The sequence below is a fragment of the Carcharhinus amblyrhynchos genome, chromosome 30 (genome assembly GCF_965287045.1).
Source record: "Carcharhinus amblyrhynchos chromosome 30, sCarAmb.v2.hapA, whole genome shotgun sequence".
Classification (NCBI taxonomy): Eukaryota; Metazoa; Chordata; class Chondrichthyes; order Carcharhiniformes; family Carcharhinidae; genus Carcharhinus; species Carcharhinus amblyrhynchos.
Window position 1 is genome coordinate 33,140,404 of NC_137353.1, and position 15,448 is coordinate 33,155,851.

General features: G+C 39.1%; 1 protein-coding gene across 9 annotated transcripts in view; it reads right to left on the bottom strand.

The window, feature by feature from the left end:
* LOC145360241 (eukaryotic translation initiation factor 4 gamma 3-like) overlaps window positions 1-15,448 on the bottom strand; it is a 338,012-nt gene that overhangs the window by 148,174 nt on the left and 174,390 nt on the right. For 5 of the 9 annotated variants that reach the window (XM_080215315.1, XM_080215313.1, XM_080215312.1 and 2 more), the window contains one exon: window positions 2,778-2,963. In XM_080215315.1, the coding sequence (XP_080071441.1) occupies window positions 2,778-2,963 (186 nt within the window). Of the gene's footprint in view, window positions 1-2,777; window positions 2,964-3,737; window positions 3,759-11,264; window positions 11,373-15,448 lie in introns of those variants that run through there. The other 4 variants (XM_080215311.1, XM_080215316.1, XM_080215314.1 and 1 more) reach the window with 2 other exon arrangements.

Below are 15,448 nucleotides of genomic sequence, written 5' to 3' on the forward strand. Positions count from 1 at the left end.
GAATCAAACAGCGTGAAACTTTGATTGTTCCTATTAAGTAGACTACAGACTGCATTCAACCAGACCACACTTTCAAAATCCAAAACAAAATGACCGCCTTTAGATGGGATCCCGCAATCGGGCATCACTTCAACAATCCTGAGTTTGCTAATAGCTACACTAACCACCAAATTAAGATAACCAGTCAAGCTCGTAACAGCTCATTCAGGTTCATCAGAAGCAACTTATATTCATATGAAGGGAGCATTTTCCACAAACAAAAGGGAAATGTTCAAGCCTTCCATCTTTTCTGAGTTACCCAGGAGCCTATGGTTCCCTACTGCTTTCACTGTCGCAATGTCTTGAGTAAGCAGAATTGACTCGCCAACCAATCAGCAACGATTTCTTCTGTATAAATTATGACTGTGTGAAATTTTAAATTCTGGTATTTGCCCTGATGTGCGTGTGCAAGCTGAAAAACTTTGGAAACAGAATGCCTACATAAGAGGAGACCATTGGGCAAATCGAGCCTGCACCGACAACAATCCCACTCAGGCCCTATTCCCATAATTTACCCCCACTAATTCCCCCAACACCAAGAGGCAATTTAGCATGGCCAATCCACCTAACTTGCACATCTTTGGACTGCGAGCGCAAACTGGAACACCCGGAGAAAACCCACGGACACGGGGAGAAAGTGCAAACTTCACACAGTCACCCAAGCCAGGAATCAAACCTGGGTCCCTGGCACTCTGAGGTAGCAGTATTAACCACTGTGTCACCATTCCGCCCACCTGCTGGGTTTATCCAGCATTTTCTGTTTTAGTCAAGTATGTATTGTTAGCAAATCATATATTTCTTTTCAGCAATATGACAGCAATATATGTTTCAAATGTTAGCAAACTCACAAACACAAATCTAGCTCTTTCACGAGTGATTTTCTGCCAGTTGCCATTTCTCAAATTCCACTTCGTGGCTTACCTCAAAACCGGGGATGATTTCAAAGCAGGGAGGGAAATTAGGCTCACTTACTAGCAGAACAAACCTCAATTGCCTATTAACAGATTATAAAATTGTTATACAACATGTCTTTATGGAACGGGGATTGAGGGCAGCAGAAGACAGAATTCCTTCTTTTAACAGGAGGCATTTAGGAAATCAACTAAGTAATCATTGATTTTATCGAGGTATTCTGGAATAAAACCAGCTGAACAAAACATACTTTGTATCCAGGAGCCCAAGATTTAAACATTCAATTCCAGCTTTAACTAACTAATTATTTCCCCATATTATGTATGTCCCTTCCAGGATTTCATAGTAATTTTGTTGAAATACTTAAATAAATGCAATGTTATTCCACACAACTTTTAATCAACTGTAGTTTGATGCAGTTTATAAGTGTTCAAGTAACACTCAGAAAAACATTTGTAAAAGAGAGACTCAATTAAAGGCATGAAAACACTACAAAAATAAATAAAACCATGCAAAATAAAATTTGTCAGAACACTAATTAACTGATAAGGTAATTAGCCATGGTCCACAAAAGGCCATAGGCTTCTCTTCCTCTATTAGAGAGACTCAATTTGTGGTGTAGCTCCACATCAAGTGTGGGACAAGACAAGTAGGCAGGCCTCCACGAGCTACCACAGCCAATAGAGGGTTTGAATCAATGTTGCTGGGTGTTATTCTGCACCATTCTCTAACCATCTAGCCAACTGAGCTACTGAAGCACTGAATAATATGGGGGAAAGGGGAAAAAACGCTCCACTGGCCCACCATGCAGCAGGAAAGATGGGAACAGCACATAATCAGGCCGTTTGAAAAAGGATGGCTCCCAGTGTTAACTTGTTCAGATGACTGTCCATTCATTTATGACAGTTTAGAAACAACTGAAATTTTAATTCAAAAAATGGCTTGGATTAAGGATTCACCAAAGTTCACGCAAGGTTTGTACATTTTAAACTTCAGAAACCGTATCAATATTCACCCCATCTTTGCCATCTTTAAGGATAATTTCTTGTCACTGTCACTATCAACGACCTGCTTCCATAGCACTGTCTTAATCACACACAAACCAGGTGGTTCAAAAGTAGTAAAATCAGACTTAGCACATTTCAGGTCACCATGACTGCAACTTTCACGCAGGAGGACATGGTGGAAGAGGGTAATTTAGGCCAACAATAAATATGCACCTATAGCACAATATGCACGCGGACTAAGGTGTTCGAATACTGCAAACAGAATAAAAAGCTATTCCTTGAAACAGTACTAATTTTTTATATTTTCAAGGCATCACAAACATGCAAAAATTCTATGGAGACATGAGGAGCGAAGAAATAATCACTGGGATAAAAAAAAGGTTTGTGATAGAGTTTATCCATACAAAGGGATAATTTTGAAGAAATTGCAAAAAGCCTTCACTGAATAGCTTCAGATATTCTCAGATGCACTACCTATGTGTTTGAACAGTTCAATATAATTTTGCTCTCTACAAATGGTACAACAGTCCACATACAAATTTCAAAAACTAAATAACTACATCACTCTTTCACTTGTGAAAAACCTACAAAAAATTCAAAGTTGCTTAATTCAAAATTTTGGACAATATTTTAGTGTGAAATATAACTGAATTATTAGGAGAATTGTGTACAGTGCTATACCCCAGCTGTGCAGTGGGGAAAGGTACACAAGTGACTGAAATTAGTTGATACTGCAGCTTGCAAACTAGCAAGGGGCTCGCTGTAAAAATTACTATCAATTCTAGTTCAGATGATAAACGACAAACATTCTTCACTCACCGGGTTAGTAATATAATACGGAGCCTGAGGGGCTGGGGGATATGGCACAGGTGGGTTCATCATTATTATGGGCCCTTGGCTGGGTGGATAGACTGCTGCTGTTGCAGTCTGTGTCCCTGGACGCATGGAAGGATTGTTATTCGGTATACTAGGTCTCGTTGGTTGCATCGGTGGTCTTTGAAAAAACTGCAAAAAAGAACAAAATGATAAATGTCAACCAACATCCTTCAGTGTATATGCAAGCCATCCATGAACCACATGTATTACATACCACACACCTCATCTAACCAACCTTGAACAAAAAAAACCATGAAAAAAAATTTCAACTCCTACTGCATTCATTAAACAAAGCTTCAATCCTAGGAATATTTCGCTCCAGCTACATTAAGGGCTTCTAGTCCCAAGGACAGTAGGAAAACCAAGATTCCGACCTGTATTTGCATGAGTTTTAGCACTTGGTGGCAAATGCTCACCATCAGCAAACTCCATCTGCAAGAACATCATCCTGTGGAAACACAGATTCCCCATTACAGAGAGTAACAGTGTCATACATGTTTGTCACCACCTCCTGCAGCCTCACATGATATGACCATCCAAGGCACATCTGCATCCAGTCAAAATATCATACATTAATGGCAAAGCAAGTTCATGATTCGTTGTAAAATGATTGGCCTGACCTTTCATTTCTATTTTTATGAATTTCCAATGAACATAAATGGGTTTGTAAAGGGCAATTTTCATTCATTCTTCAGAAGTAATTAACAGCTTGTAAATGTTAAGTATTTCTAAGCTAACTTAATATAAACGATTGCCACAGATTAACACAAATTGGATGGCTGAAAGGTGCCTCCAAGTTGTGAGAACGATAATTCTATTATTGTTACCTAATGACCCCCTGACCCATTTTCAGTATATAGCAAAGTTAATGGAGAGGTTAAATTACTTATCAGTTGATATTACCTGGATAGGTCTGAATCCTCCCTTCAACAATGAAGCGATCAAAGTAGCAGAAAAGAGAGAAAGCCAATGGAACACCTTATAGATCAGTAGGAAGGATCATGATGTACGTGCATTCAGTATAACAGCCAGTGATTTTCCACATTTAAGAGACTTGTTAAAGTTTCTCTCCCTCCGGTACAAATCTAATGATCTAGGCCAGTAGTTAGAAAGGAACCCAACCTCCATTCAACAGTAGTGAGAGAAATCATTCTCACTTATCTGGACAGTGAACCAAGGGTATTTTCTAATAGGAACCATGAAATAAAACTGCACTTCCTTTTAAAAATGTGATTTACATTGATTTCCCACAATAGGGTGGAAAATCATTGGCTGGAAATATAGGTTCATTATACCAAAGAAGGCATTTTACTTCTTCCTACTAACACAAAGGATTTCCCCTAGACCAGCAGCTTAAATGAACAACTTTTACACCAGTAAAGTATCAGAATATGAAGGTAAACAGCAATGTCATTGTTTGGCTGGAACAAATGATCACAAAGCACGTGCCTTTAGGCAAGACAAATAATTAATCACAGATCAAGACATTCACCATGGCATGGCTTGACAACAGATTACTATTAGTTCAGACAAAGTAGCTCTGCTGTCTCAATAAGCAAAATACATTCCAACTGATGCAGGGTGAATGTTAAGATTTTCTACAGAAAAAAGGTGGGTCTTTTTGTATATGATACTGTATTGGTATTTTTTGTATTTGATACTGAGTCACGTTCACCTTCAATAAGACAGCCTCTTTTCACCTGCATAACACTGTTTGACTTCTCAGCTCCCTGCTAACGAAACTCTCATTTATGTCTTTGTTACCTCTAGATTTGACTATTACAACACTGTCCTAGCTACTCTCCTACATCCTAAACGCTGCTGCCTAAGTTTTAATCCATAGCCGGTCCTGTTTGTCTATCAATCTTGTGCTCGCTGACTCACATTGGCTCCTAATCAGACAATACTTTGATTTAAAATTCTCATCCTGGATATCAAATCCCCCCCATGGCTTTGCTCCTCATCACTGGAATTTCCTCCAACCCTCCCAGATATTTGCACTCCTCCAATTTTAGACTGCTGTGCATTCCCAACTACCATTAGTGGCTGTGCCTTAAATGCCTTGTTCCCTCCCTGCACCACACTTTCCTCCTTTAAATCACTTCATAAAACCTCTCTTTTTAATCAAAGCTTCTAGTCATCTAACCTAATATTGCGTCAAGTAGCTTGCTTCATACTTTGTTTTATAATGTTTGCAAAGGATCATTTCGCTGCATTAACAGGAGCAATATAAAGTTGTTGTTTCCTACTGATTTATTTCTTCTTCGTAATCCAACAAATTACAGGGGGACATTAATAAACCTGCAGAGTGGGCAAATAATTAACAAATGAAGTTCAACACAGATAACTGTGAAGCAGTACACTTTGGTAGGAAGAATAGGGAGGCCATGAATCTAGATGGGTAGAGGACCTCAAGAATACAAATACATCAATTACTCCACATTTTACGGTTAGCAAGTTCATAGTGATGTCAAATCAAGCAGCAGGCTTTATTTCTAGAAGGGTAGAACTGAAAAGTAGGGAAGTGATTCCAAAATATTTAGCTCTGTTCTCTCTCCACAGATGCCATCAGACTTGCTGAGACTTTACAGCATTTTCTGTTTTGTGTTTGAAAAGTTATTCTAAATCTTTACTGAAACTCTTGGTTACCACACCTAATCCCACATGGAACACAGTCTGGTCATCGTATCATTAAAAAGATTTTGAGGCACTGGGGAGGCTGCAATTAAGATTTACGAGGGTGATGCCAGCAACGTATGGGTATTCATATCAGGAAAGCATTGACAGACTGGGACTCAGTTGCCTGAAAAAAGATTGAGGAGTGATCTAATGAAAATCTTTAAAATACAGAAAGGTTTTGATCGAGTGGGTATAGAGATAATGGGCAGAATTTTCCAACATGAAAAGTTCCTGGCAGTGAGGGAGGGGCGGGGGGGGGATGACACGTCAATCTTAGACATGATCTTGCGCCTGAGTGTTTTATGCTGTATTCAGTAACGGACACTGTCTGCCATTATGTCTGGGTACTATATTGAAAAGGCATCCAAGACGAAGAAAGAAAAAAAAGGTGGGCCACTCAGACTGGAAAATGGACTCCTGGGAATGAAGTTGGATCTCCAGGAACAGGGGCCAAATATGCAGCAGGGATTTGGGAGAATTCCACCCAACATTTCCACTTGTGGATAGGGCATAACTAGAGCTCATTAATATAAGACAGTCACCAAGAAATCCAAACCAGAATTTAAAAGAAACTTCTCTACTCCAAAAGTGGTGAGAATTTGGAATTCACAGACTGTTTGAAGCAAATAACTTGATGCACCAAAGCATGAGAGAGAAGGGAAATGAGGCTACATTGATAGAATTAGATGGGAGGAGTGGGTGGAGTTTAAATGTTGGAATGGACTGGTTGGGACACATGCATTGTTGCAGCGCCATATATCCGAAACAATTCTAAACCCATCATCACTTCCTGAAGAATTCTAGCCTGTGACTTGTCCCTTCTTGAGAAAGATATACTACAAGGATCTTGGTCTATTGCAGAAGTCCAGACTGTGATCCATTCAGTAAGCAGACTGCACAGAAACTATAGCATGCAGTTGCGTCATTTCCATTCTTGTCCAAATCTCAATGCTCTCAAAAGGTTTTTTTGCTGACCAGCATTTGAAAATCAGTTCAATGTCCAGGAAATGGTGGTGGTATGTCTCACTGTGTCCATGGAGAAAATTGTCACCTAGTACAGCAACCAGCTGATCTTGATTTCAAGATTGATGCACTGGCACTTCAATTTTCAAATTTGTGGTTCAGTAAAGGTAATCTTTTTGCTCCAAATTCAGCAGCTGGTAATTTCTTCCAATCAGGCTAAGTGTAGAGAAACATATTAGTGGAAATTCACAAAGTATATGCTATTGGGTAGAGGAACTGGAGGGCCCACTGGCCTTCCAGAGGTTGAAGTGGCTTTTAGTAAATCTAAAGCTTTTACATTGGTTAGAGTGCTCCAGTGGTTTGAAACAAACAATGAGTGGGGTGGGTGGGTGGGTGGGTGCAGGCTATCCAAAACTCTGCCGCCCAGGTCCTCGACTTCTGGCCAATTGCGCATTCCCAATCATAACTGCCCCATTTACAATGGACATGCCTTCAGCTGCCTCAGTCCTAAGCTCTGGAACTCCCTCCGTACATCTCTCTACCTCACTTTTCTGCTTTAAGCCACTCCTTAAGACCGATCTCTTTGACATGAGTTTTTGGTCATTTGGTCCAATATCTTCTTAGGTGGCTTAGTGTTATACTTTATTTTACATTACAGCACCTAGAACATTTAAGTACGTTAAAGATGCTGCAGAACTACAAATTGTTGTCCAACTAAAAATGAGAAATTTACATATATTCTTCAACTTCACTTGTATTTTGTATACTGGAAATCACTTTCTTACTAGGATTTCAGTAAAATATAAAATGGCAGTGTTAAATAAACGTAGCTGCACTGAGGGTGTTCCAAGATGTAAATAAAATCTCCCAAATATGAACAATGTCTCAAGAAAGTATGTTGAGTTCTAAACTACCAGGGTGGGTGAAGTATTCACGAATATACTTCTGTCACTGCTAGTGAGAACATTTTGATAAGTTGATGCTAACACAGCACCGCACAGTATTGAAGCACAGCAGCCAAAATGTAAAACTTGCTGCCACGAACTGATACCAATGTAGAAAGTAGTGACAACATCACTTCAGTGGCTTGGCTTCAAGACAACAGGCAATAATTATTCAGGGTCATGCTGAGTTGTCCCTTAGTCTCCTAAAATGTGGATTAGGCGTGGTAAATGCACGGTGTTACGAGGTTAGAGTGGAAGAAAGGGCCTGGGTGGGATTTCTTTCGGAGAGTCGGTGCAGACTCAATGTACCAAATGACCTCTCTGCACTGTAAGGATTCTATGGCTCTATTCTATGGTTCTAGGATTTAACTGCAAAACTATTTTCTTTTTGCTGGATTTAAAATTAACATTTCAGCTCTTGATTATAGTCTTTTTAGATCTGATGAATAATAGCTGCTAATCTACTACAGGGTCTTTCAGTAGCTAATTAACAGTATGCAGTAGACAAGAAGCCATGTGAAATTATGGGTTTAAATCAAAAGAAAAATGAACCTAATTTAATTTAAGAAATGTTACCAGTTGGCAACACACAATTGTGGAGAAGCAGTACCAAATTTATGCCTACAGTTCTGCTGTTAAGAAGTTCACAAGCTCAACTACAATACAGGGGACAGGAAAATCAAACAGAAATAATCTAAGGATTAATCATGTAAGGAAACACAACCTTATAGGAGGTTTTTAAAAATCACGAAGGGCATAGGTAGGGTGAATAGCCAAAGTCTTTTCCCCATGGTAAGGAGTCCAACACTAGAGAGCATAGGTGAGAGGGGAAAGATTTAAAAGGGACCTAAGAGGCAACTTTTTTCACTGAGGATGGTGCATATATGGAATGGATTGCCAGAGATGGTAGAGGAAGGTGCAAGTACAATATTTAGAATACATTTGGACAGGTACACGGATGGGAAAAGTTTAGAGGGATATGGGCCGAACACAAATAACTTAGGAAACCTGGTCAGCATGGATGAGTTGGACCAAAGGGCCTGTTTCTCTGCTCTATATCTCTATGACTCTTTGTGGTCCCCAACACAGGGAAGGGGGCATCAATAGGGGTCCGAGTACACACTATTAATTTTCCATCTTCACCATGGATTGTTATGTAGCAGTGGGGTATAAGAAAAGAGAGTGAGCATTAAAATCTTAAAGAAGAATGGGAGTAAAAATAATCCTTGATAATAAACTGAATTTTGGACCAATCCAGAGCTTCTTGATAAGTTTTAGAAGTACTTTGCAGAACCAATGTAATCAAAAGTGATAATCGTGATTTATTGTAACACATCCATTTGCATTTATAATTAGAGATTCACCATCCTAAAATTTGGTATCCCTGGTTGAAAGACAGCCTCTTTAAAAGGAAATAACTTTTTTTCCCCTTATTCCAATAAACTTAAAAATAGGCCAGGGCAGTGCTTTGCTTTTGTCAGCAGCAAGAGATTGCCACTTCTGCATTCTTATCATCACAGGTTTCATCAAATTAGGCAGAAACAGGTTTACCAGGATAATATGCATCTACTTAATTGATGTAACTGCAAGCTAATAGGGTTGCAAGATATAACATGATGAAACAAAAGTAATGTTGGAGAAAGAAAAATTGGAAATTCACTGGGAAGTTAAAAGTTCGAACAACCTATGTTTCAGATATGTTGATTTGATGTTGGTACAAGTGACAACTAATTTAGATCTATTATGATGCATTAGTGGATAAAAGGACATATTGTCTTGCTCTAAATGCAAGGAGATGAAGTGCTCTAAGAAGAGCCAGGAAAACCAGTGACAATCATTACTGCAGAAGCTTCACAGGGCTCAGCACATCTGTACATGTCTCATCTTGAAGAGAAACACCCAGGCAAGATGCCAACATTTTTGCATTGCTGCTCATCACAAATGATTATATACTGCTGTATACATGCCAAATTCCAACATGCGTCATATCTGGAGACTGTAAACTTAACACATACTGCACCCTAACGTTGATAAACAGATCATGCTGGGACAACTTACTTTTTTCTCATTGCGCAGATGCAATACAAGGCAAATCAAAGATTCATTATTTGCATTGCATTGCAACCTTCAATGCCCTGTTTGTACACTATATCAAAATGGCTTTGAGTCAGTGAAACTGCCTACCAGCAAGTTGCGTCAGTTATTAAACTAAGTTATAAGTGAAATGCCTCACTAAAGCAGAAGGATATTTTGAGGAAGACAAAGTAATCTTACTCCATTTTAATTCCCCTTACCGGCTACAAATACACATAGCTGACAACATTTACAGTTGGCTTTCCGGAGATTTTTTATTTATCGCGTGACACTGTCAGCTGGGCCAGTATTCATTAACCATCCCTAATTCCCTTTGAATTGAGTGGCATTTCAAAGGCAGGTAAGAGTCAACCACATCACTGCGAATCTGGAATCACATGCAAGCCACACTGGGAAAGGATGTCAGATTTCCTTCCCTCAAAGACATTAGTGAACAAAAAACAAATACCTGGCCTCAAACCCAACCAACAGCTGCTTGGTTTCAATCTTCCAAGAATGGCCCAACCTTAACAGTTTCAGGACAAGCTAGAGCCATTGTTTGGCCAACCTCCACAGATGGGACATTAGTGCCAGCCCCTTATGTGCCTGTGAGAGAGAGCAAACTATGTACCACATCATAGAAGAGTGCCCAATCCACAGGCTCAACGGATCCTTATCCGTACTCAATACAGCAGGTTGGGAAGAAACTGCTTGTCTTAGGGACTTTGCAGTAGCTAAGTGAATAAATTAGGTTTTTGTGACAATAAACAATGGTTTCATGATCATCATTAGACTTTTAATTCCAGATTTTATTGAATTCAAATTTCACCATCTGTCGTGGTGGAATTTGAACTTAGGTCCCCAGAGCACTACCCTGGGTCTCTAGATCACTAGTCCAGTGACAATGCCACTACTTCCCTTAAAACAGGGGTTAACATGGCTTCCTTGCCACTGCAGCACACCCAAACCTCTCAGAACTATGTTGACAAGTCAGAATTAGATCAGAAGAGGCCAATTAATGAGAACCCCTCATTTTCAGGTCAATTTACAAGTTTCAAGTGAGACTAAAAGCAATTTTCAGGATGCAAGCAATAAACTAAGTTCAGGACCATAGAGTGAATTGCTCAAATATTGTGAAACTGGGTTTCACTTAATCACATAATATATAGTGTTGAAGAAACAACGGATGGGCAGAACACGTTATTACTGTACCACTGAGAGTTAGGCAGAAGGTTTGTGCCTGATGTTTAATTTCCAATTCCAATTCTATTATTTCAAGGAGGACTTGATTATTTCCCACCCACACCAGACAGAAGGGGACAAAACCCACAACACTTGAAAGTTAGCACCAAGAATAAACACAAGGGAAAGGGAAACGTTACTCGCCCTTACAGCGAAAGAAACAAGTTTAACAAGTAAAACTGGGGGCATAACTTGCATTCAAATCATCTCCACGGTTTTTACAAAATAAGAACTTAAGACTGCTGCTACTTGCAAGACAGGAAAAGGTTGCATTTAAAAGATAGACAAGAGAATTACAGATATCAAAACGGAACTGCAGAAAAAAAAGAGTAAACTCGTCATCGTGCCCTGGGGCCACACGAATGAAATCTACAATACCTCAAATGTGTGGCACAGATTGAGATTATCCTGACACTCAGACTGGATTTTCAGCTGCAGGGAATATTGATTTATCATAACAAATACAACAATAAACATGCATAATTTTATCTTTTAGGCAATGTTCAGTTTAAAAAAAGGCAATACTGACCTTCCATATATTTTTCAACTGTTCTGTGCTATGTATGTCTACTATATTCTTGTGGATCAGCTTTTGGGCATATACAATTTTTGAAAAACGAATGTGCCTGTTGAAAAATGTCAGCACACGAGGGTAGCTACAGGACTAATACTACAAAAACATTAACATCTGAAACTTAACCTGGAATGAGGATCACATGACACCACTAATCCAACACGTGGGGGCGATGTCATAACTCAATAACAGCAGTCATGAGATTCATCTTCACTCATTAGATGGAAGTGGCATCCTGAACTTTCCAGAATGAGGCTCTATCCATGAGAACGTAAAAATTTACATACGTCACCCACTTGAGTGGGTAGCCTATATTGATTATATAACCACAAAGAATATTCATGCAAGGGAATGACTTAGATATAAAATCCCAGCATTTTGCTGGTGAGTACTACCCTTTTAAAGTTTATTGCAAATATATGAAACCCCCGGTATGTTAAAGGAAGAATTAAACAGTTAATGCTTGTTAAAATAGTGGACAAAGGAATGTGATACAAACTCATTAAGAGCTTATAGAATATTGTGTAGCTTGAATTCCAGGCTGAAGTTTCCCAAGTGAAATTGTCCAATACTGTAAATGCATAGCAAAGAAATAGCCTATACTCTGATGGTCACACTGCAAAACTAAATTAGTGCAAATTTCTAACATGAAGAGGCAGTTAGGTACTTAGACTTTCATAGTTGCTGTAAATTTACGTTGTGTTTTAATTACTCCCTCTGGGTCACTTGCCACTGTTCATCTTAAACAATGAAGGGAAAAGAAGTTTGAGCCCAATGATCATCAATACCACATTGGATTCGCATCTAAGTGTACAAGGGAACTAAATTTTCCACAAAAAAGTTGAAACAATAAACCAACAGGATTTAAACATGTCACTATAGAGAATATTTTGGAATTGTCAGGAACGTGGGCAGTGGGCATTTTCTATGTCCCATATCTAGTTGCCCTTAGGTAGTCACAGAAGCCCTACAATGCAGGAGGCCATTTGTAGTTGTAGTTGCACTATTCCCATAACCTCTCATATTTATCCTGCTACTCTTCCTGAAATAAGGTCAATTTAGCATGGCCAGTCAACCTGACCTGCACATCTTTGGACTGTGGGACAAAAGCAAAGCACTCGGAGTAAACCCACACAGACACAGGGAAAATGTGCAGACTCCGCACAGACTGTGACCCAAACCTGGAACTGAACCCGGATACCCCAAGCCGTGAGGCACAGTGTCTCTCTTTCCAAACTTGTGGCAACAGTTTGATGAAACTGAGTGGCTTATTCAAAACAAGTTCAGAGTTAACTACATCGGTGTGCAAGTGGAGTTACACACAAGACAGGCTAGAGAAGATGGGAGGTTTCTTTCCCTTAGTTAACCATTAGGTTTTTATAACAATCAGGGTCAGCTTCAGGGCTGTTTATAGTTGTAATAGCTTTTTACCTTTCCCTTTTATCAAATTTTTCACATTCAGGTGAAATTATGTTTTCTGGATTATTAGCCCAGACCTCTGGGTTGCAAGCACAGTAAGTTAACCACTGCGCTACTCCACTGATAAAATGTGAACAAGAGAAAACCATCATCAAATTTAAGCAAATTATACCAGTAAACTCAATCATAAATGAGGCATATTTTAGCAGCATTCGTGCAAAACATGATCCATTACTAACAAAATCATTTATTTTTCCTTTGCCATTTCACTTCATCTGATTCCTCCTGGCATCAGGATACTGTTCTTTACCCTGTCCGAGTATCCATTCATGTGTAAGCCTACATAGTAAGTGCTGGCAGACAGGCTATGCAGCTAAGTCTAATGCTATCCTACCCAGATATTCCCCTGTGCCCAATTTCCAGGAAGGGTAATACTCAGGGGTGGGAACTCTAAAAGCAAGATACCACAGATGCTGCAATATGAAACGAAAACAATAAATGGTGGAAATGCTCAACAAGTCAGGCAACATTGGTGTTTCGAAATTATTGGAGGTTGCAAAGGTGTCTCAGTGTTGTGATGTAAGGACCACATCTGAAACTTCAGTTTATCTGTTCCCTCTATGGCTATATCTGACCAGCTGAGAATTTCCACCACTTACTGGTTCTCAAGGACTGTGAACCCTACTGCTCCACCTCTGCATCCTGCCTGAATTCAGCAAATTGAATGCAGATCTGAAATACATTTTGATTCATCCTGGTTTGTGCAGCTCAGTTGCATTATATCAACAAAGTGACCAGAGGAGCTTCCAACTGAATTGTAAATGGAGCATTAACATAAAAATGTCAGTGGTGAAAATGCATGCTTTTGATTTGGGGAAGTGGGGGTGTACATATAAAGTTACTTAAAATCAATGATGTCCTCCAGTAACAAAAAATTTTATCCACAGGTTAAATGATTCTGCTTAGAAAACAAATATTCCAACATTTCATTGTTAATGGTTTTCATAGCACGAGAGAAATGTTGTTTCTTTTAAATTTTACAACCACTTTGCATTCAGAATTGTGTAACGTCCACCCTAAACAATCCACTCAGCCAAACAACACTCAGGAACAGGTCATGGTTGGCACTACATTTCCACAGGTGAGTATCTCATCAATGGAGGTATTTGCCATAGCTCAGATGATGTCCACGACATTGTATTTTTCACAAATACTTCTAAAAGCAGTAATGAAGGCTTTTTGTTTTAAAATGACAGGTATGAGAATATTAAAGAAAGTCTGATCCCCAGATCTCTCAATTTTCACCAGGAGCCCTGAGCAATTTAGCATGGCATTTGAATGGCACAATTGAGAACAGCAAATAATGTCCACAGTTGAAAAAAGTAAAACTACAGAAGGTCACCATCGCCTTTTATTTGCCTTCAAAAGTAGTTCCAAAACCTGATCAAACATAACTGCTTGACTGAAGTATGACAAGCATCTTCAATTCGGAATGGCAGCAATCTTATTACCATCCGAGATAATATACTGTTTTTAAATATTGGCAAACTGGAAAATTACCACATAAGTTACTCAGGAAGTATGTGAGCAGGGTGCATGACAAATTCAAAAATCAATTACCTGAAAGGTTCAGGAAACATTGTCCAAAACAATGGGTCAGAACATGCTGTCTGTTGTCATTATTTGGAAAATAACTTTCCCCAGAATTACTGGTAAATTCAATGTGCATAATGTATCAGGACTGAAAACCCCACATTGAACCCGTTTGCTGCTGAATGCTCAGGCATTGTCAAAAGGGTATTGTTGTTAAAAGGAGAGTTCTCTTTAAACATACATGCTTTGTAACATTGTCCAGTTGATGTGTTATGTTCTTGGATGAATGGCACAGATCACAAAATAGTGTGGAACATTGCTGTGAAGTTATTAAAATTTTAATTCAAAGCTGTATTGCAACTGATTTACTGGACCAAGGAAGAAGCAAAAATTGTAAACTCAACAAAAATTCAAGCATCTTGTGTGTCTCAATAGCAAGGGGAATGCTAAAAGAGGAAATGTCACCATTACTACCACTAGAACAGAAAATATAGGCCAGCAGATTACACACACTGCCAGTCAAAAAGAAATGCAGTTAGTAAGTGCCCATGCAATGACAAGTTGGTGTTCAAAAATTCTCTGTTCCACGATTATGGAAAAAACTTCTACAAAACGCTCCACCATTTCTTTTAAACAGAATTAAACATAGGATTCAAAAAACTTACGACCATAACAAAAGTAAACTTTCTGTCTTTGTACTTCTCAATCCGTCAGCAGCCTATGACATAGTTGACCACACCATCCTCCTCCAATACCTCTCTTCTGACATCCAGCTGGGTGGGACTGCTCACACTTGATTTCATCCCCATCTCTCTAGTCATGGCCAGAGTATAATATGCAATTAATGAATAATAGACTTCTCTTTCTGCTCTAGGGCCACAATCTCTGGTGTCTGCTAAGGATCTACATGCCGACTTAGGTGGCATCATTCAAAGACAAATGTTAGTTTTCACATTTGCATTGATGACACCCAGCTTTACCTCACACCACTGCTGCTAAATTATCAGATTGCTTACCTAACATCCAGTATCAGGCAAGAACAAATTTCCTCCAATTAATATTGGAAAGACTGAAGCCATCATTATCAATCCCCACTCCAAACTCCAATCATTGACTATGAACTCTGT